This window comes from Eleutherodactylus coqui, chromosome 7 (genome assembly GCF_035609145.1).
Source record: "Eleutherodactylus coqui strain aEleCoq1 chromosome 7, aEleCoq1.hap1, whole genome shotgun sequence".
Lineage (NCBI taxonomy): Eukaryota > Metazoa > Chordata > Amphibia > Anura > Eleutherodactylidae > Eleutherodactylus > Eleutherodactylus coqui.
The window spans coordinates 224,553,980-224,577,124 of record NC_089843.1 but is presented as its reverse complement, the minus strand read 5'-3'; the positions used below and the strand labels follow the sequence as shown (position 1 = coordinate 224,577,124).

At 42.4% G+C, this 23,145-nt stretch overlaps 1 protein-coding gene across 1 annotated transcript in view; it reads left to right on the top strand.

Annotated features, from left to right (window-relative positions):
• The window catches only part of ADGRL3 (adhesion G protein-coupled receptor L3), a 604,084-nt gene that overhangs the window by 263,740 nt on the left and 317,199 nt on the right, over positions 1-23,145 (top strand). Inside the window, exon 8 of the mRNA XM_066574505.1 lies at positions 21,407-21,472. Coding sequence (XP_066430602.1) covers positions 21,407-21,472 — 66 coding nt within the window. The remainder of the gene's footprint in view (positions 1-21,406; positions 21,473-23,145) is intronic.

Here is a 23,145-nt window from a genome sequence, read left to right as displayed (position 1 = left end):
TTGCCATATTTACAATAAAATAATCTAAATAATAAAACAGAAATACATATTTGGGATCACTGCATCCGTAAAAGTCCGATCTATCAAAGTAACACATCATTTATCCATCACTGTGAGCGTCGTCCAAAAAAAAAAAAAAAAGAATGTAGGAGACACGATTTCTTGGTCACCTTGTCTCTCTAAGAAAAATTGCAATACAAAGTGATCAAAAGGTCATATGAATTCCGAAATTTTTTTTTCATTTTATTAGAATTTTTTTAGTCCATTATATAGTACATTAAATAACACCATTGAGAAATACAACTCGTCCCGCAAAAAAACAAGCCCTCATATAGCGACGTCGATGGATAAAGAAGTTACGATTTTTTAAAAGGATGGAGGTAAATACTAAAATTTGGGTGAAAAAATGGCCATGTCATTAAGGGGTTAATGTTATTCTAGGTTTCAAGAAGTTTAAGATTAGGAATATCTGTGACTCTTTTACCTTCTGGGCCTGGGAGATGTGAATAAGTTTCACTTTTCTGCTGGGGTAGAGAGTTTTACATTGGGGGATGGATTTAGGTGAGGTAAGGTCTAGAAGGAGTTTGGCCGGACATTCAGGTGGCAATAGCCTTAGGAAGGTGGCAACTCCTAACAGCGTATTTCCATCTCTGGAATTCTATTTCAGTATGTTTAACATCACAAAACAAGGCCTTCACCCACAAGATGTTTATTTCCTTACTGCTCCATTCTCCAGATATTGCAGCTCTTGATTCCTCTGTCCCCTGGTTGTTTACTGCTCATTGCCAGGGAAACAGATCACCTCTTCTATGGAAAAAAATAGCAGAGCACAGCGGTAGCCGGCAGGCGAACTGAAAGCTAACGTGCATGCGCTCCAGAGATCCCAACCATCAGATATAGATGAAAGAAATTAGTAAGAAGTGTGCAAGCCATGGCCTCCTCTGCTATTTCCTTCCATAGAAGTGGTGGTCACTTTTCCAGTCAATTAGCAGTACACAACCAGAGGGCAGAGGAATCAATATTTGGGGAACAGAGCATTTTGGAAATAAACATCTTATGGATGAGTGCATTGTCTTGCAAGTTCAAACACATTGCAAAAGGATTCCCGAGATGGGAAAAGCCCTTTACCATGCCGTGGAGGATTAATAGATAGTTAAAATGCCTTTTTTCTGTAGGCGGTGCTCTGTTTCTCTGTGCTATTTACGGTTTTCTTCCATGTTTTTGGTTAGTGAGAGGTTTAGAATAATGATAAATAGGAATGTGATGAAACCTATGTCCTCGTGTGGTGGCTTTTCCTATCAACATGGGAACTAGTTTTTATAGAATGGACATGGTCCGTCTGTCTGATATTGCTTTGCATGTTTTCAGTTTTGGCATAGAGAGAAGACTGTGGCTTTTAGAGGGCCATGTCAGTTATGATTGACATGGCTTGTGGAGTTGTCGCCTATGTTATTATGGCTAATGAAATTATTTTAATTGGACTATGGGTTTAAGCCGTTAGGACTAAGCTTAGTGATTTTTATTTATGTTTTAAGCTTAGTTAAGTTAGTGTAAACAATTATATTTGCTCTTCGATATGCTTTTAGGGTCCAAATTCTAAGTAAGGATAAGCTGAGCTCAGGAGATTAACGTCAAACCACACAGCTAGGGATGTGATCCAAAGTAATCTGTTTATTGATTGACAGGCAGCAGTTTTTATAAGGGCTAATGCTTCAATTACAATAATTCAAATCTATTATAATTCATTTATTACCGTTGGTCAAAGAAACATAAACAAAATATGAATATGCAAGATAAGGAATTCAACATCTAAAAGGCCAAACAAACGCACGCAGGTGCAGAAATAATCATATGTGATTTAACTTCCTAAAATACAAAAGTACGGTAAATCTAAACAATAAATTGTTTACGGAGGATGTTTAGGAACACATGTGAACAGCTAGGAGCATGTGAGTTTGACCCGTCGGCCAGTCTAAATGCCACATAGCTATCTTCTTGGAGCTCTGGCCTTAGCTATTCACTCAAGGCTTATGGAATAACTATTTTATATACATATATCCTAAAGAGGACAAATGAATACAGTGAAAAGTGGCACAGAAGATGGCTATGTCTAGAATAGAACATGGAGTCGTATTTAATTCACTAACAGTTATTTATTGAATTATTTATTAACTATTTATCAGCTACTGAAATATTTAATGGTTTGTAACCCTTAGGCTGTGTTCACACGGGGCATAAAACCCGCGTAATTATCGCGAATGACCGCAGCGGGACCGCACAGAAATACTGCATGATTTCCACTGCAGAAATGCAGCTTCAACACTCCCACCATAGAGAGGAGAGAGGCCGCAGCAGAGACTGCGATAAAATTGACGTCACATCTTTGATTTCCATGTGGCATGTCAATTTCAGCATGGCTTGGCCGCAATGGCTTCTCCGCAACGTGTGAATGAGATTTTTGCAAATCTTGTCCACTTTGCTGCTTTATCCCAGGATAAAAATTGCTGGCAGAATTTCCGTGCAGAAAGTGAACCCAATCTAACTAAATGCCACCGCCTTATTTTGCCATTATTTTGTCCTGTGTCATTTGCTTATTTGCTTTATAACATTGCTTTATATACACAAATGCTATACTGTATATACAGTATATTGGCATCTATGATCCTATGGCTGCAGAGTTGGCTCCAGGGATCTTTGGCACCATGCTTCAACAGTCCAACTTCACTATCTATATTATAATAATCCCCAGGGCTAATTAAAAGTATTCTGCTGCCTGAGGTGAGAAATGGTCCCCCCCAACATAAAACACTTCCGTACTGTAATACTACCATCCAGTGATTAATAATACGAGAGGTGTCATTAAAGATTTCCACTGACCCACTTCCTGTGGACTGAGAGCAACGAAACGTGGCACAGTTATTAGTCATTTTCTACATAGGTGCCTTGGAGGGACACACACTTCTCCCATCTCTTTATGCAACTGTAAACACCTCACTTGTAGAAGTCAACAGGTTGTTCTCATCATCTGGAAAATAGTTGCCCTTCAAAAATGACTTCTTTGAGGAAAGAGGGGGAAGTGCGATGTGCGAGGTCAGGTGAATAAGAGGGATGCAGTAGAATTTCATACCCGCAGCAGTGTGCTTCCATCTGGGCAACCTGTGAGTTGTGAATTGGGGCATTGTCTTGCAGAAGGCGGACACCTTTAGTGAGCATGCCACATCTCTTGGTTTTGATTGACTCCTGCAATTTCCGCAGCATGGAAGCATAGTATGCCCAGTAATCGTGGTAGCCTTTGCTAGGAAATCCATCAAGACTCCTTCATGCTGGTCCCAAAAGACTGAACATACCTTTGCCTGCCGATGGTTGGGCACATGCCTTCTTTAGAGGCGGTGAGTCTGGATGCTTCCATTGCGTCGACTGGACTTTACTCTCCTGATCATAGTGATGGACCCAGCTTTCATCTCGTGTGATCAGTCTGTTGAAAAAGTCCTCCTGGTTAACATGGCACATCGTCAAAAGAGCCTGGGAGCATTTGACTCGTTCCTGCTTCTGGAAAGGTGTGAGCAGCCAGGGAACCTAGTGAATGGATGCTTTATGCATATCAAGATGGTCTTGTATGATTTTTTTCCACAGACCCCAAAATAATCTTGACATTTTGGGCTAGGTCACCAATGGTTAAATGACAATTTTTCCAAAATGCAGCCTCCACTTGCTGGATGGTGTGTTCATCGATAACGGAGTGGGGTCACCCTGGAATTAGAGCCTTTTCCACCGAAGTTCGACTACGTTTGCATTGACAATGCCAGTTCTTGACTACATCATAAAATGGGGAATCCTCCTCATAAACCTCTTTCAATGTCTCCCTTGGAGTGTGGCCTTTCAAGTAAAGGGACTTGATGACTGTCTGTATCCCACTGGGTCTATTATCAGACCTCGCACCACTTCAGCACCTGTAAAAGAAAGGCCGTTATCAGTTCAGAGTTGCAAATTGCCATATAACCTATAGAGACTTATATCATTACACGTGTGCAGTTTCAGCATCCTGTGATAAATAGATATGGGTTAGGGAAAATCTTTAATGAACACCACTTGTAACAATACAAGTTTTCAGTTTTCTTCCAGCATTCTTGTTTTGTTTGCTGCACTTTAGGCAGCCTTTGCTTGTTGACTTCAATCAGTGTCTATTCTCGACAATGTTCTAATGAAATCACTGGATAATAGACTGGTAGAGTTGTAGGAGTCCTCCAGAGTCATCTGGTCCAACCTCCTGTGCAATGCAGTATGCACTAAATCATCCCAGACAGATGTCTGTCCAGCCTCTGAACACTTCCATTGAAGGAAAACTCCCCACCTCCCGTGGCAACCTGTCCCACTCATTGATCCCCCTCACTGTCTAATATCTAATCTGTGTCTCCTCCCTTTCAGTTTCATCCCATTGCTTCTTTTCTTTCCTTGTCCAGATGAGATTAGGGCTGATCCCTCTGCACTGTGACAGCCCTTCAGATATTTGTAGACCGCTATTAAGTCTTCTCTCAGCCTTCTCTTCTGCTAAACATTCCCAGATCCTTTAACCGTTCCTCATAGGACATGATTTGTAGACCACTCACCATCTTGGTAACTCTTCTCTGAACTTGCTCTAAGTACTTGCATACATTCTGTTTAATAATTTGTTCAAAGATCTTTAGAAGTCAGGCTCACAGGCCTGTAATTTCCTGTGTTAACCTTCTTGCTTTTTTGAAGATCGGGACAACATTTGTCCTTCTCCAATCTTCTGGGACTTCTCCTGTTCTCCAGGAGTTTTCACAGATTATGGTGAGTGGTTCAACAATTACCTTTGCTTCTTCCTTCAGTATCCTAGAATTTAATTAATCTGGATCTGGAGATTTGAATACATTTAAGGGCCCACTCACAAGGGCATATGGGGGCTATGTATGAAGTGTGTAATTTTCACATGCGTAATACGCAGTACACGGTTAGATATCCATGTAACATACGTATTTACTCCCATAGCCTATTATGCACGTAATCCACATATATAAAATAGGATGTATGTATATATGTGCCACCAATTTATGAATGCCTGGAGCAATTTCAACCAAACTTGGTACATAGATTACTCATCCCATGGGGACAAATTTAGTGGGGGTAACACAGCCCCACTACCCCAGGGGGGAGGGGAGTGAATGCCATAATTGCACTTGAGCAGATCGTTTTTATTTCACAGTCTTATATTACAGACAACCTCCTCCTCATCATACACTAATCTACTACACAGACGGCCCCCTTCTCAAATACTAATATATTACACAGACTTCCTGCTCCTCAGATAATATCTTACACAGACAACCTCCTCCTCTGCTCCAACTACCACACAGCCTCCCACCAGCACTAAGCCACTATTTACAGCACAGAAATGATCCAAGCACCCACTCTTATGAAAGCTGTCTAAGAGGAAATCTGCATTGCCCATAGCAACCAATCACAGCGCAGCTTCCATTTAACCTCAGCAGTATAAGAAATCGCAAGCAAAAAAATTACAGGGGAAGTCGGTGAGTTTTTGATTTTTAATCACGCCAGTATTTCACAGACCTCCTGCTCCTCAGATAATAATACCTTGTGTCTAAAAATAAAATACGTGGGCAACGCTGGGTAATCAGCTAATACGTACTAAAATGGGACACGGTACGTAATTCATGCAAATAGTATGTGCATAACAAAAACACATGTCTAAATAGCCCAATGCAAATCAATGGGCTTCTAGGACTGTGCATTATGTGCATGAAAAATATGCAGCCAGCATATGCTTGTGTGAGTAAGCCCTAAGTTAGCTAAGTGTTCCCTCACCATCTCTCTGCTTACAGATAGCCTGCATTCTTTCATTTCCCCAATAGCACAGGGAAGATCGGGTGATGTTACATCTACTCTCTGAGAGAAAACAGATACAAAATAGGAATTCAAAAGTTCGGCCTTCTCAACATCATTCTTAACCAATTCACCATTTTCATCACCAACATCAAATAGCATCTTTGACTTTTCTTTTGCTTTTAACTCCCAAAATCTTTTTTTATTGCTTTTGGCCTCTCTTGAAAGCCTCAATAGCTTTTCTTTTTGATACTTTTAATTGGGTTTTACAATAGCTTTTCTGACACTTGCCCTACAGTTTCTGCAGACCCCATTATATTCTTCTTTAGATATCCCCCCCCCCCCCCCCTTCTTTCCATTTGATAAACATATTTTCTTCCTTTTTAACATGTGTCCAAGTTCTGTGTTCATCCCTTCTGGTCTCTTTAAATCCTTCCCATTCTTCCTTGTTTTAGGAATTGTTAACGATTGTGCTTTGAGAATCTCATTTCACAATATTTCCCAACCTTCTTGGACATTTCTGTCCTTAAGAACATCCAGCTATTGAATTCTTCCTCTTTCTGAGTTCAGTAAAATCTGCCTTTCTGAAATCCAACCTTGAGGTCTGAGTCTTCTCAGGTCTTCCTCCTCTTCTTATCCAACATCCAAGGATATCATGATCACTGCCTCCTAAGGTCCCAGCCACCCTTACTTCCCCAACCATTCCCTCCCTGTTGGTAAGAATTAGGGCCAAGATATCAGATCCCCTTGTTTTTTCTTCTACCTTCTGGAAGATAAAGTTGTCAGTAAGAGCGGATAAGAATCTGTTGGATCCATTACTTTTACCTGAGAGATTCCCAACAAATGTCTGGATGGGTAAAATCTCCCATGATCACTATGTTGGGCTTCTTTGAGAGCTTGGCCATCTGATGTAGAAAGAGTTCCTCCATATCTTCTGCTTGTCCCGGTGGCCTATAGTAAATGCCTACAATGGTGTCCTTTCTGTTGTTCTCTCCTTGTATTTTTACCCAAACAGTTTCTACAGAACTCCCAGCTCTGAAGCTTGAATCTCTGTGGAGATAAATGTTCTCCTAACATACAACACAACACCTCCTCCCCTTTTATTAGGTCTGTTTCTTATAAATACATTGTATCCTTCAAGCCTTGTATCCAATCATGTATATCATCCCACCATGTTTCCGTAATGCCGATGACATCATATTTCTCTTCCTGTGTTCGGAGCTCCAATTCCCCTTGTTTGTTTCCCATGCTCTGTCCATTTGTGTACAAACATGTTAGTTTGTGATCGGGGTCTCTTGTTCCTCTACTTGCCTTCTGAATTTTTGTCTTTGTTTTTCCTTCCTGCTTCTAAGGGCTCATTCCCACGATCGTCATTTCACTGCGTATTAGGTGCACAATGTTCACGCATGTAATACACTGTGAATGGAGTTATTGAAAGTACATTCATTTTCATTGATCCATTCACAGTGTATATACATTGCGTGTAATACGTGCATTAAAAAAAACGCAGCATGTTCTATTTCACTGCATATTATGCACATTCACCCCTATTGTTCTCTATGGGTTGCCTATTCAACTCTGTCTATACGCAATACATTGCATATGTGCGTTGTTGCAAATGCAACGCCGCTCTGAGACAGAGCAAGGAATTAAAAAAAAAAAACAAGTCAGACTGTGTATGACAACATGCATGAGATACGCTGTCATGCGCAGCTGCATAATTGCTGACATATGTAGCCAGCTCACCGTCAGCTCCCACGTCAGTAAAAAGCTGCATGATCCACAGCGTTTTATGCATACAGCCGTGGGAACAAGCCCTAATAGCAAGGTTCTCAGTTGTATCTATTAGTTGTATATATATATATACCATCATCATCATACCTAATAACACTGTGTTAAAGTGACTATAAAAGAATGAAAAAAATTGCATCCAAGAGTAAAATAAAACTTCAAATTTATTAAATCATGTTAAAAGCCGCGTGCAGACGGGTACATCCACATTACTGCCGCATTTCAGCAGAACGTCTGCGTTAGTCATAGCATAATGGACAAATGTACATCATGTCTATAAGATAGCACAGGAAATGACATCATGAGTCCCATCAGGTGTGAATGTAACCCCGTGCAACCAGTGGATATGCAGAAAGAGCAGCTCACATATAAAAGACCATCGTCAGGTACGAGGTTTAACCCCTTATGGCATAAATATGAATGCAACACTGTCCGTATATGTAGAGAAGATTATTTCTGTAGCTTAAACCCTTGTGTTCAACTTCACGATCCAAACGGCTTCTCCTGCTAAAGTTTTTTTTGCCAGTTGCCTCCTCCTGTGGGTTTGAACACCCTTTCTATGCTGATGATATGTGATGTGTGATGTCACTGGCATCAGCAACAGCAAAGTGCCGGGCGGCGCCCGTTAGAGTCCAGCCCCCTCTATTTGGACTTCCACCAATTATAGAGGAAATATGTTCTGCAATGCTTGTTTTGAGTTTCCTGGAAGTGCATCCCACATAATGTAAGGTACAGAAATGACTAAAAATCCAATAAACTACATAAGTGGAATTGCAGTTGATGATTGAGTGTATGTTCATCAGCAGGACTGAACGCCGCTCACACCAACACGCCAGGGATTTGCATACAACACCGAACACCATACACCCTGAACAGGACTGTCTGCACCTCATGTCCAACACCCTGCACAGACACGCAGGAACATGACACTGTTCCACTGAACAAACAGAGGAAAGCCCAGCAGCCTTTAGCAGAGGAGCTGGTATATATGAGCAGCAGACCAGTGGTGATTGGCTGGCTGGAGAAATACACACCCAGCCAACTCAATCAATCCCCATCTGTGGGGCTGCGCTGCTGAAAACCCATGTAGAACACCGGATCCCAGCAGCACATCCTAACACTCAGATTGGTGGAGTGCTGCAGTGATGGTTGACCTTCTGCAAGTTTCTCCCATCTGTATATAAGAACTTTGCAGCTTAGTCAGAGTGACCATTGGGTTCTTGGTCACCTCTTATACCAAGGCCATTGTCTTCCAATTAATTACTTTGGTGGCTTGGCCTGGTTCTTTTAAACTTCCTCCATTTAAGAATTATGGATGTCACTATGGTCTTGGAACCTGTGACCACATCAGGATTTTTTGTAGCTTTCTCTAGATCTGAGCCTCCACACAATCCTGTTTCTGAGCTCTGCAGGCAGTTCTCTCCTCCTCATGGCTTGGTTTTGGCTCTGATATGCATTGTGAGTTGTTACACCTTATACAAACAGGGATGTATCTTTTAAAATGATGTCCAGTCAACTGAATTTACCACAGCTAATTCCAATCAAAGTGTAGAAACATCCCAAAGATGATCAGAGGAAATGGGAGGCCCTTGGAGCTAAATGTCAAGTGTCATACAAAAGGGTCAGAATAATTATCTCAATGCAAGATGTTAGCTTTTTTACTTTTAAAATATTACAAAGATTTCTAACATTCTGTTTTCACTGAATTCAGAATTTTGTGAAAAACTTTAATTTTTTTTTTGCACAAGGCCATAACATAGCATATTGTAATAAAAAAGAGAGTCTGAAGCCTTTCTAGACCCACACATTATCTTCCTGTAATGTGGGCATTTAACAGGACCTTACATAAAGATAAACCCCTCCCACTTTTTTTTTACGATCCCTTCTGAACAGACTGTAACCCTGTAAGTTTACTGCCCAGTCTCAGCTTTCATCCAACCAGGTCTCAGTTATTCCCACTATGTTATAGTTTTCCTCAGACATTATCACTTCCAGTTTATCAATGTTATTGGTCAGACTTCCAGCATTAGTCACCTTACAGTTTAGAGGTTTATGTTATCTTCTTAAGTGTGTCCCTATTAACTGGTTTGATAAAGTGTGAACAATTGCATCAGCAGCACCATATAACCCCCAGTCCAAGTCGGGCTAAGAATGCAACAACTAAAGTAATTAGGAGTCCAAATCCACACTTTTGAGGATGTTCAAAGGTATAAAGAAAGACTTGGGCAACATGCAGAGGTGCAAATCCACAGAATGATTTATTCTCCCATCACATAAAGAATAGCGACGTTTCGGCCATTTGGCCTTTTTCAAGCTTGAAAAAGGCCAAATGGCCGAAACGCCGGTATTCTATTCTTTATACCTATTAACTGTGCTTCCAGTTTTTACTAACCCTCCCGCTGTTCAACTCCCATCCTCATTCCTTAAGGCCCTTTTACACACTACATTTATCATTCTCCCAATGGGGGTTTTGAACGATAATTGTCCCATGTAACAGCATGCTAAAACTATGCAGAGCGAGCATCACAGGGACGAGTGTCGGGTATCGTTTGCCCGGCACTCATTATATGTAAAAGGGCCTTTAGTCCCAGGTCACTGTCTGCACTATCTTCCCATCTATATATCTGGTTGCTCTCCCCCCAGTCCCTACTTTAAACATACCTCCAGCCTTCTAACCATCTTCTCCCCCAGCACAGCTGCCCCCTCCCCATTGAGATGCAGCCCATCCTGACAGTATAGCTTGTAGCTAACAGCAAAGTCAGCCCAGTTCTCCAGAACCCCGAACCCCTCCTTCTTACACCAACTCTGGAGCCATTTGTTTACCTCCCTAACCTCCCATTGCTTTTCTGCACAAGGTACAGGTAGTATTCCAGAAGATACTACTGTGGAGGTCCTTGTCCTAAGCTCACATCCTAGTTCCCCGAAATCATCTTTAAGGAGCTTCCACCTACCTCTAACTTTGTCATTGATGCCAATGTGTACCATGACCACATCCTCACCAACCTGTACCACAATGTGTCAAACTCAAGCCCCAGGGAGAAAACACACAGTTTGACAGTGGAATTATTGCCATGTTATTAGTTCCTGTCCATGACTTTTTCGTATGTCAAGGCATGTTGTACTGTATACTACAATACATTATACATATACCAATTATATACTGTAACCAGCATGAGAGTAACTAAAGGCTTAGGGGTAAGGCTGCAAAGATAGGTATGAGATAAGATAGATAACTAGAAGATAGATAGATAAATAGGAAACAGATAAGAGAGAGATGGATAGATAAATATGAGATACAGAGATAGATAGATAAATAGTAGAGATGAGCGAGCGTGCTCTTCCGAGCTTGATGCTCGTTCGAGCATTAGCTTACTCGAAAGTACTCACTACTCGAGCGAGCACCACTGCGGTGCTCGGGTGCTCAAGAACGTTTCACCCTCTCCACTGTCTTCAACGAGCCGCGGCTGCTGCCAGCAGGTCCATTGAAAACAATGGTGTGCCGGCACCCCTGCATTGTTTTTCATGGAAGGGCTTTACATATAAGCCCTTCCCTGAAAAACAAGGATTTTAGTGTAAAAAAAAATACGTACCTATCCGGCGCTACCGTGTCCCCCGCGGATATGAAGAACACGTCTGCCGCATACGGCAGATGTTTCCTTCATTCCCGCTAGTAAAAAGAATTCACTGCTGCTACATCTGGCAGCAACCGCGACTCCATTAAAAAATGCTCATGTTCCCATTGACTTCAATGGGGTTCGTAATTCGAAACGAGCACCCGAGCATTTTGGTGCTCGCTCATATCTAATAAACAGATAGATAGATTGATAGATATGAGATAGATAGATACATACGTGAGAGAGATATGAGATACTGTAGATAGATATGAGAGAAAGAGAGATAGATATGAGATAGAAATGCTCTCCTCACAGAAAAATATGTGAATGTGGTGCGGTTTTTCAAAGGGGAAAAAGGCAGTTGTCAAGCTCATCACGACAGTCTGTATACAGGCCAAATAATAACAAAAAATGGGAAAAATAAAATAAATAGTGTGGTACCTCTGTGCAGATGTTCAATGGTAGGAAGAGACTCCAGGAGACAGAATTAATGGTGAAAACATAGAACAGTTTATTTCCGTACCATGAGAACAGACTTCAGCTCTTCAGTGCAGTTCTAGAGTAACTTTTTTCATTGAGGTGCATTTCAGAGTTACATTACTTTACATAGAGGGAGGTCACTTCTTGAACAGTTAGCAGTACTATCAGAACACAAGTGCAGGCATGAAGCACAGACTTTCTATGTGAACAACAAACGGGCTCTCTGACAGTAATTAAGCACAGGATACTTTCTATCCTCTAGGCTTTGCCCTCCTGCTTCTCTCTTTAGTTTCCTTTATATTATTCTCTTGAGTATTAGGTTTCCTTTGTTCCTGTTAGTATAAAGTTTCCTTTCTTTGCATTACATCTACTTTAGGCTTTTGCTGAGTATCCTCTATTCTTTCAAGTATAATGGTTCTACTCTAGTGCATTACAGTTACTTTAAGTCCTGGCAGAAGTTTATGTATTCCCCTCCTTTTCTCAGTGGATATTACAGAACTTTACTCACACTTACACTTTCTGTCCTCCTTCCCACTGCACTGGCTAGTAGCTTTCCTCTTTTTCTGAAACTCTCTGTCTTGTAATCTCTCTTCTTGACTTCTCTCTCAGATTCCTGTCTAGACAATTATACAACTCCTTCTCTCTCTCCTTCTAACTCCTCCCTTCCATTTTACACCAAGCTATACCACTAACCGACCCGTGAGTAGGACCCTTCTACCAATCACAGGCTGTCTATCTCCTGGCTATCAGACTAGTGCCTGTAAACTAGGCAGAGCTATTCTAGATGAAGGATACTTGAAAAGGGCGCCTTGCAGCGCTGAAATGCATTGTATGTACTGCATTATATTGTTTGAAGATTAACCCTTTCCAATCCACTGTCTGACGTCTGAAGACATTCTGATTGAAGGCTGTACAGCTCCGATGTCGGAAGACGTCCAGCAGGGTATTCTTACTGTATATTACTGGCCATTCTGTTGTTGGGGGCCTCTCCAGCATGTCCCATACCGCAGTACTGGCTCTAGCCAGCAGGTGGCACCATTGTATAAGGGCAGAAAGAAAAAGCCCCCTAGGAAACCCTGAATCCAAAATTGGATTGCAAAGGGTTAAAGCTGTATCCCTAAAGAGACATTCATCCAGGACCATTGGGCATTTTTTCCTATCTGGACCATTGGACCCTAAAGAAAGTTTTTTTTTCATCATGATTAACCCCTTCCTCTTGATGTAAGTCTTTTTAATATTGCAAATCCCTATGAGCGCTGAAAATATTTTTTTTCATATTTTTCTTTATTGCTGATATCCTCTTCTAGATGAAGTGTGGTTGAACAACAAAATATTAACGTGACATTTACACATGATTACATCACCTCAAACTCCACAGTTCGCTTATGAAGGGTACAACTTCTGCACACTGCAGCACCTTTACATGAGCCGAAAGTCGACCAAATAACAACTCAAACTATCAATTACGGACGACTGTCTGCCTGTGTACACATGGCCCCTACAGGACTCTGAGAAATAAATCACTCAGTTACATGTAAGGCAGAAAAAAAACATATGTCCGTGCAGATCAGCCCATTACCCCCACCCCTCCCCCCAATGTTGATCCAGAGGAAGGCAAAACACCCAATGGGATAGAAGACAATTTTCCCCATTTACCGGGGAAAAAAAATCCTTCCCTACTCCAATCTCACAATCAACATAATCCCTAGATCACCGACCCCTCTAAAGTTATTAATGATTATAACATGTAATATTGTATCACTCTGGAAAGGGATCCAGTTTAATATCACCACGTCCTCAGACAGAGAGTTCCATAGTCTCACTGCTCTATCAGTGTAAAAACCTTCTTTCCTCTGGACGTAAAGAGGGCCCCCTTATTACAGTTTTGGGTGTAAATAGATGATGGTAGAGATCTCTGTACTGACCCCTGATATATCTATACATTGTTATTAGAGCGCCCCCTTGTTACAGTCCGGGGTATAATAGATGATGGGGGAGATCTCTGTACTGAGCCCTGATATATTATACATAGTTATTAGAGCGCCTCCTTGTTATAGTCCTGGTATAATAGATGATGGGAGAGATCTCTGTAATGGCCCCTGATATATTATACATAGTTATTAGAGCGCCTCCTTGTTACAGTCCTGGGTATAATAGATGATGGGAGAGATCTCTGTACTGACCCCTGATATATCTATACATAGTTATTAGAGCGCCCCCTTGTTACAGTTCTGGGTATAATAGATGATGGTAGAGATCTCTGTACTGACCCCTGATATATCTATACATAGTTATTAGAGCGCCCCCAAGGTTACAGTCCTGGGTATAATAGATGACAGGAGAGATATCTGTACTGACCCCTGATATACATAGTTATTAGAGCGCCCCCTTGTTGCAGTCCTGGGTATAATAGATGATGGGAGAGATCTCTGTGCTGACCCCTGATATATTATACATACCCTGTTTCCCCGAAAATAAGACGTGTCTTATAATAATTTTTGCTCCCAAATATGCGCTACGTCTTATTTTCAGGGGGTGTCTTATTTCGCCGCGGCAAATCCCTCTGTGGCCGCTAATCCCTCAATTGGCCAGCTTTGTGGACGAAATTTCTCAGAAATCTCGTCCACATGGGACAGCAAATCTGTCACGGCAAAGCTGGGAGAAGCCGGTGTTGTGGTGCGGATTCACCGGCCACAGAAACGGAAAAGCGTGCAGCCAGGTCGCTTCAAAACAAGCGGCTGAGTGCCGTGGGTTTTGAAGCAGCGCTTTCCCGGCGGAAATCTCGCTGTTTATCGCTGTGGCCAAACTGCGAAATTTCCGCTGGAAATACGCTCTGTGAGAACCCAGCCTTAAGAATCACACAGGGTGCCTGACTCACAGAGCCATAAAAAAATAAGGGCTGTAAAGTAACGTACCTGTCTGCAGACAGAAGTTCCTGTACCACATGTAAGCAGGGATGGTATTGCAGCTTCCGGGCACCAGGGGGAGCTCATCACAGCAGACATGTACAGCACAGCAGGGACAGGATAACAGCAGATTGTCTGCAGATCTACCTATATATCTGGAGGTAGGAGACAACGGGGATGGCAGCAGGGGACAGGCCTCTTGACTTGCCTGCACACTTTACTATGCCTTACTATCGGGGGGTGCCTTATATTTGGGACTTCTGCGAATTTTGGGGGTGTCTTATTTTCAGGGGTGCCTTATTTTCGGGGAAACACGGTAGTTATTAGAGCGCCCCCTTGTTACAGTCTCAGATATAATAGATGATGGGAGAGATCTCTGTACTGAACTCTTATATATTTATACATAGTTATTAGAGCACCCCCTTGTTACAGTCCTGGGTATAATAGATGATGGGAGAGATCTCTGTACTGACCCTTGATATATCTATACATAGTTATTAGAGCGCCCCTTTGTTACAGTCCTGGGTATAATAGATGATGGGAGAGATCTCTGTACTAACCCAGATATATCTATACATAGTTATTAGAGCTCCCCCTTGTTACAGTCCTGGGTATAATAGATGATGGGAGAGATCTCTGTACTGATGCCTGATATATTATACATAGTTATTAGAGCGCCAGATGTTACAGTCCTGGGTATGATAGATGATGGGAGAGATCTCTGTACTAACCCCTGATATAGTATACATAGTTATTAGAGCGCCCCCTTGTTACAGTCCTGGGTATAAATACATGATGGGAAAGATCTCTGTACTGACTCCTAATATATTATACATACTTATTAGAGTGCCCAACAGTTATAGTTCTATTATACAATAGATGATGGGAGAGATCTCTGTACTGACCCCTGATATATCTATACATAGTTATTAGAGCGCTGCCTTGTTTCAGTTCAAGGTATAATAGATGATGGGAGAGATCTCTGTACGGACCCCTGATATATTGTACATAGTTATTAGACCACCCCCTTGTTACAGTCCTGGGTATAATAGATGATGGGAGAGATCTCTGTACTGACCCCTGATATATTATGCATAGTTATTAGAGCGCCCCTTTGTTACAGTCCTGAGTATAATAGATGATGGGAGAAATCTCTGTACTGACCCCTGATATATTATACATAGTGAGTAGAGCGCCCCCTTGTTACAGTCCTAGGTATAATAGATGATGGGAGAGATCTCTGTACTAACCCCTGATACATCTATACATAGTTATTACAGCGCCCCCTTGTTACAGTCCTGGGTATCATAGATGATGGGAGAGATCTCTGTACTGAACCCTAATATATTATACATAGTTATTAGAGCACCCCCTTGTTACAGTCCTGGGTATAACAGATGATGGGGGAGATCTCTGTACTGACCCCTGATATATCAATATATAGTTATTAGAGCGCCACCTTATTACAGTTCTGGGTGTAATAGATAATGGGAGAGATCTCAGCACTGATCCCTGACATATCTATACATAGTTATTAGAGAGCACCCTTGTTACAGTCCTGGGATAATAGATGATGGGAGAGATCTCTGTACTGATCCCTGATATATCTATATATAGTTATTAGAGCGCCCCCTTGTTACAGTCCTGGGTAGAAATTACCTCCTCGTAGAAGTTGATTAGCTTGGGTTGACATGAGGGATCATTCATGAACACATGCTAATACGGAGTTATACAACTGTTTTCCTTGAGGTCCTTCAGGATAGCATCTCTTAGAAACCCTTCACACATTGTACCCACAATAGAAGTAAGACTTACCGGCCCGTAGTTTCCAGGTGCACTTTTTGACCACTTTTTGAATATTGGCACCACATTGGCTATGCGCCAATCCAGTGCAACAGACCCCGTCACTACAGAGTCCTAAAATAGAAGAAGCAAGGGTCTGTGTGTCACATTACTTAATTCCTTTAAGGGTGACTACCCACTAGCGTTTTTTTTCACTGCGAAATTCGCAGCGGTTTTTTTTTCTGCAGGGGTCTATGGGACTTGTAATGTTAAAATCGTGATCGCGCAAAATCGTGATTTACCGAGATATCGTGATTTTAGCTTTACATGTCCCATAGCCCAAAGACCCCTGCAGAAAAAAAAATGCTGCGAATTTCGCAGTAAAAAAAAACGCTAGTGGGTAGTCACCCTAAAACCCGGGGGTTATGCCATTAGGACCTGGTGAATTGTCTATTTCTTCCATCTTTGCTACTTTTAGCTGTTTTTTACATAATTTATTTAAGTCAGGAGAAGATCCGTAGTCCCAGGTGTGTAATCCACTGGCCAGCTGAGCTCTCGTCTGGACTTCGCCGCCTTGTTCTAACTAACATAGTTACATAGTGTGTTAGGCTGAATGAAGACAATATCCATCTAGTTCAGTCTGTTTCAACCCATAGTTGATCCAGAGGAAGGAAAAAACCCCAAGAGGCAGAAGCCAATTAGCCCATTTAGGGGAATTCCCTCCTGACTCCATAATGGCAATCAGAATAATCTCTGGATCAACCTTTGATCATTCCTACCTGACTCCACAACCCGGATCACCAACCCCGCTGGTCACCTAATGTCTATATCCTGTAATATCCTTCCACTAGAGAAAGACATCCAGTCCCTCTTAAACTCCTCTACGGATTTTGCCATCACCACGTCCTCAGGCAGAGAGTTCCACAGTCTAACTGCTCTTACAGTAAGGAACCCCCTTCTGTGTTGGTGATGAAACCTGCTTTCCTCTAGACGTAGCGGATGCCCTCTTGTTACCCTCGCAGTCCTGGGTATAAACAGATCATGGGAGAGATCCTTGTATCGTCCCCTCATGTATTTATACATGGTTATTTGGTCGCCCCTTAGCCGTCTTTTTTCCAGGGTAAATAATCCCAGTTTTGGTGCCTCTCTGGGTATTCCAGTCCCTTCATTCCATGTATTAGTTTGGTTGCCCTTCCTTGAACCCCTCCAGCACTGTAACATCTTTCCTGAGCTCCGGTGACCAGAACTGTACACAGTATTCCATGTGGGGCCTGACTAGTGCCTTATATAGAGGGAAGATAATGTTCTTGTCCCTCACCCCTGTATCTCTTTTAATGCACCCCAAGACCTTATTGGCTTTTGCAGTAGCTGACTGGCATTGGTTGCTTCAGTTGAGTCTACAGCCCACTAGTACCCCCAGGTCTTTTCCCAAGCAGTACCCCATTTAGTGTATATTGGGGACATCCGTTTCTCCCGCCCATGTGCAGAAGCTTACATTTATCCACATTGACCTTCATTTCCCATCCCCCCCAAGCCCCCGGCTTATCTTGGTCCGTTTGTAGCCGCACATTGTCCTCCGTTGTATTAATTATATTGTATAATTTTGTGTCATCCACAAATACTGATATTTTGCTGTGCAGCCCCTCTATCAGGTCGTTAGTAAATACATTGAACAGAATGGGGCCCAATACTGAACCCTGTGGCCCCCAGCTAGCGATGGTGGCCCAATCGGAGTATGAACCATTTATTACCACCCTCTGCTTTCTATCTCTGAGCCAGTTCTTTACCCAATTACACACGTTTTCGCCCAGTCCAAGCTGCCTCATTTTGTATATCAGCCTATTATGTGGCACGGTGTCAAAGGCTTTAGAGAAGTCCAGATATACGAGATCAATAGACTCTCCCAGGTCCAGCCTAGTACTTACTTCATCGTAGAAGCTGATCAGATTTGTCTGACATGATCGACCCCTCATGAACCCATGCTGGTGAGGAGTTATTCCGTTGTTCTCCTTGAGGTATTCTAGGATGGCGTCTCTCAGAAACCCCTCCAATATTTTTCCAGTTATTTAAGTGAGGTGTGATGTGTTAATTACCAACCTTTTTCTCTGATGCTATATATGGTCCTGTCTATTGCCCTCTGTCTCTCTACTGTTGCATTTCTCTGATGGCTCCAACTAAGAAGACCCAGCTTACCAAAAGCTGCAGTAGTTTGCACAACCTTTCACCATGGCAGACTCTCAGCTTATTTCATCCAAAGACCCTCAGGGTCATTAGAGTCACCCTGAGTATGCTGCGCCCTCTGCACCTCCTGAGGCTAAGCCCGACTATCAGAGGTGTCATTTATGGTACAGTTGAAGTCTAGAGTCTGTATTCGAGCTGTAAGTGGGGTAGTGGTATCCTCCAAATAAGAAACCCAGGTCTCTAATTCAGCAGTTCGTTCCCACAGAGTTTGAACATCTGCACACAGTAGGCCGAAATCCGACTTCAAACCATCAATCTCTTCCATCCACTACCTCTGTGGTGTAATATTAGGCTTAGAGGACTACCAGGAGGTATAGGGGGGAAAATCCTGCAACGTCTTGGAATTGCTTCTTAAAGAGATATATGGCCCGCACTCTTTTTCATCCCATTGTTGAACATGCTCGCCCTAGTCTAGCCAGAGCCTTCTGGATCCATCTCCCTAAATTGTTGAACTAACAGAGATAAGATCCTGAGCTTAATCGTAGTCTGGATCCTTTGAAAGTTGGAGGGCAGGAGGTGTGGATATTTCTGGACTTCAGAAGTTCAGAAGAAGCGACAAATGTTTGTGGAGGCGCAGCTATTGCTTTGTTATTAGCTCGGTGTACCCTCAGGTGGATACCTTTGAATGGTACTCACTGGTGATGTATCTTGCATGCCACGGCTGCCTGCATTTACATGGTAGCTTTCGTGGCCTCTCACATCTGGCTATTTCTATGTTTTCCTTTCTTTCCCTGTTCTTTTCACTATTCTCTTGGTAGCAGGCCTTGCACCTCATTGTTATAAACCTTATGGGACTTATTCTGTCCTAAGTAGGGGTGAATGGGTAGGGTGGGAAGGGTTTTTGTTGGTATGAGTGTATGGTCAGGAGGCCACAAAAATTCTAAACTTCAGGAAGGCAAAGTTTGATCAGCTTAGAGTTTCTGTTAACCTCATTGGCTGGGCTAATGTCCTGAAAAATAAGAGTACAGACAATAAATGGAAAATGTTTAAAAACCTCCTAAATACTTAGTGTGAGCCGTCCATACCTTACAGAAATAATAGCATTAAGGCTCATTCACACGCAAAGACAATCTTTCAAAAGATTGAAAGATTGACAGTTTTAGCGATCATTTTGCATAAAGTGCTAAAGGGCACTAATGTCCATTAACACTTTATTACCTTCATTTTCCTGTAAATGAACCTCCAGGAGCTGCTTACAGAACACAGCAGGTGGTCTGAGCTCTGCAATCTGCTCCTTTGTTCTCCCAGGGGCTGTCAGTTGAATACAATGTAATTGGCTGCTCCATGCAGAACACAGCATGCGGTCTGTGTTATCTACTTTCCTGCTGAACAATGGATTTTGTTTGTACAAATTTTGAGTCATAATTGTTGCATGTAAATGGGGCTTTAGGAATGGAAGAAAAATGAGGCTCAATAAACAGCAAAGAAAAATGTTTAAACTACTAAAACAAGAAGGCAGCGAAGAAGAACTAAAAACCTATTAGGATAGGAGACTAGAGATGAGCGAGCGTACACGCTAAGGGCAAATACTCAAGCGAGTATTGCCTTTTGCGTATACCTGCCCGCTTGTCTCAAACGATTCGGGTGTCGGCGGGGGAGAGCGGAGAGGAAAGGGGGGGGGGGGGGGCGAGATCTCTATAGCTCTAATGTTTCTGTGAGGAGCACACTCTGCCCTCTAGGTGGAGGTGGTGGTACTGCTGCTATCCTTCCGCTTGCCGCATGTTTCCTCCTAATCCTCCCCCTATTTCCACTTCTCCTCCAAAACCAAAAATATTTAAAAAGCATAAGAAAACGCTATATGGCTAATGTTTTTCCTTAGAGGAGGCCCATGTTTGGGTCTTTTCTCATCTCGTATCCTTTGTTTCCTGCATTTTGGCTGGATAGAATAGCATTGTTGATTATGTATTAAGCTTGGTTCTGGTACCATATACATGTAGTCTGCTTAGTTCTTATAATGTGTCTATGCAGTAAGTTTGGTTCTGTTATCAAATCTGTGTAGTAAGCTTGGTTTTGGTATTGTATCTATGTTGTAGCCTTGGTTCTGTCAAGCGGTAAGCTCAGTTCTGGTACTGTATATATGTAGTAAGCTCAGTTCTGGTACTGTATTAATATAGTAATCTTGGCTCTGTTGCCATGTTGTTGTTTTACTGATAATTGCCCTTTGTAAACATACTTTAATCAACACAGAGGAGGATAATCTAATATTACAGAGGTGTTTTGGAGAAACTTCGTCCATGAGTGGAGAAATAATAAATGAAGTTTTGGGGGATGTCCAGGGTTAAAAAGACATAGGTGCCCTCTCTCAAACTCAACGTCACGCTTGTCCAGAGTGTTGTGGGTGGTATTGTAGCTCAACTGCATTGAAGCGAATGGGAGCTAAAGTACAATACCAGCCACAACCTACAGGCAAGGGTGGCGCTGTGTTTGGGAGAGAGCCTGGACAATCCCCTTAACATCAATAAGAAGTGGTTCAGCCGTTGGCCCGCGTTTAGACCCAGCAATCAGCAGTCTTGCCCATTTAAATGCTAGTCGTTCCTTCTAAAGCACCCTACGTTTGTTCTGATTAGTGGTAACTTCTATCACACGGATGTTTTCACATCGTTATTCTCGCGCTCCGCTTCGGCTGATGGATATGTTCCATTTAATTGTGAAATGTTGCATAAAGTATCTGTTGTGCGCTGTACATTCGCCCACATGCTCTGATTGATGACAACTCTTCTCTTTGTTCAGGTCACATTTCTTACAATGTTCCCTCCAATCACATTGATGCCAATATTGAAAGATCCTCGTCTCGAGGTAAGTCGGCTCTTCTTACTGTATTCCTTTTACATGTCTTATATAAAGTTGTTTCATTAAGGAAACCACAGACATCATTTGGAAGTTGAAGGACAATGTAAAGAACGTGAAGCCCTTCCCACTTGGCTAAGCCAGGAGAGAAGGAGACAGTTAGCAGTTCTATTCTCAGCATTCTTGTATATGACGGATTGTCCCACCAACATAAACCGCGCGGCATGGCTTATCTTCTGGGGTTTGCTGTAAAGGCCCGGGATGATCTGTTGGACTTTGTTGGAGGAGGCCATTGAGAATTCACTTCTTTCTGATTGGAAAAGGTTGGATTTGACCCATATTGGCCAATTGTTCAAGGATGAAGGTTTTCTGTCCTCCTCGGGGTTGGCTAGTAGGTTTAATATTCCCCAATCAGACGTTCTCAAATACCTCCAAATCAGTTACCCTTTTAAACCATTTCCCCCTCCCACAAGAATCCCTCCAAATAAGACACCTGACTCTCGTTGTTTCAAGGCTCCGACAACGGCTTATCCACTTGTTATCCCATATTAAATCATATGTGTGTAATGTCAGATGTTGTTGGGACTTGTGGTTGTAGCCAATATTGCAATAAACAGTGTTGACTCACAAACAATATATTGTCATTTTTATTGTGGGTGCGAAGAGTGGATTAAGTATGTTTATGGGGACAGCGGTAAGAAATGTTTCCATGTTCTAAGTATGAGGGGTTTTAATATCTATAAAGTATTTTTGGATTTTAGGGCAGGGCCACATACCATCTAATAGGCCAGTGCGCGGTTGAGAACATTTAGGGCATGCAAGCAAGTGGTCCGGGGCATTAGGGTGGGGGGGGATGTCAAAACCATAAATGGCCCTAAGTATTAGCTTAAGGTGTGACTCCCTCCATGATAGTTTTCTTCACTGAAGCCCAGCCTCCTCGTTGATAGCTCGGTCTTGTAAGAACATGGTGGCCATTCACCAGCTATTCATAGCTCCATCCATCAGGACCATCCAGTCCAGCATGACATTCATTTGTGAATGTTTGAAAATGAGTCTTCATGTTCTTCTGAACCGACTGCAAGCTCTTCTCTTTGTGAGCCTTGCTAGTAGTGGCCAAACAACAGCTCTGTGTGTAACTGCCAACTTCTTGAGCAACTTACATCAAGAGGTTTGTGATACTCGAGAGTCACCAGCACCTTCAGATACCTGCTTGGTGCTCTTCAGTAACGCTAAATACTCATGTAGACGAGACAAAATACTATAGAGGTGATACCTTCATTGGCTAACTAGAAAGATAATTCTATATAGGCGAGCTTTCGAGGCTGCCTAATTCCCCTTCATCAGTCTGGTTGGATTACAACTGAGGAAACCTATTTACACACCACAGATCAGAGACATACTGTGATTAATTCCATGTAAAACGGGCAGGATGGGAGGGAGAGCCCTCATTCACATCATAGTAAGTTCTAGAGTTCTACAACTGGGGCTCCTTTTAGATGGAAGGTGAACTGCACGATTCTCATTTGCACGAGTGAAGGAGCTGGTGGTGTCATCCGCGCTCATCCATGTTCATGCCGCCTGTCTACACGGGCAGATCATCGTTGTGAATCTTTCACTTCTCATTCACTGTTTCACATTCCTGTTACCGCTGTTTAGAAGGAATGATAAGTGAATGAGCCGAC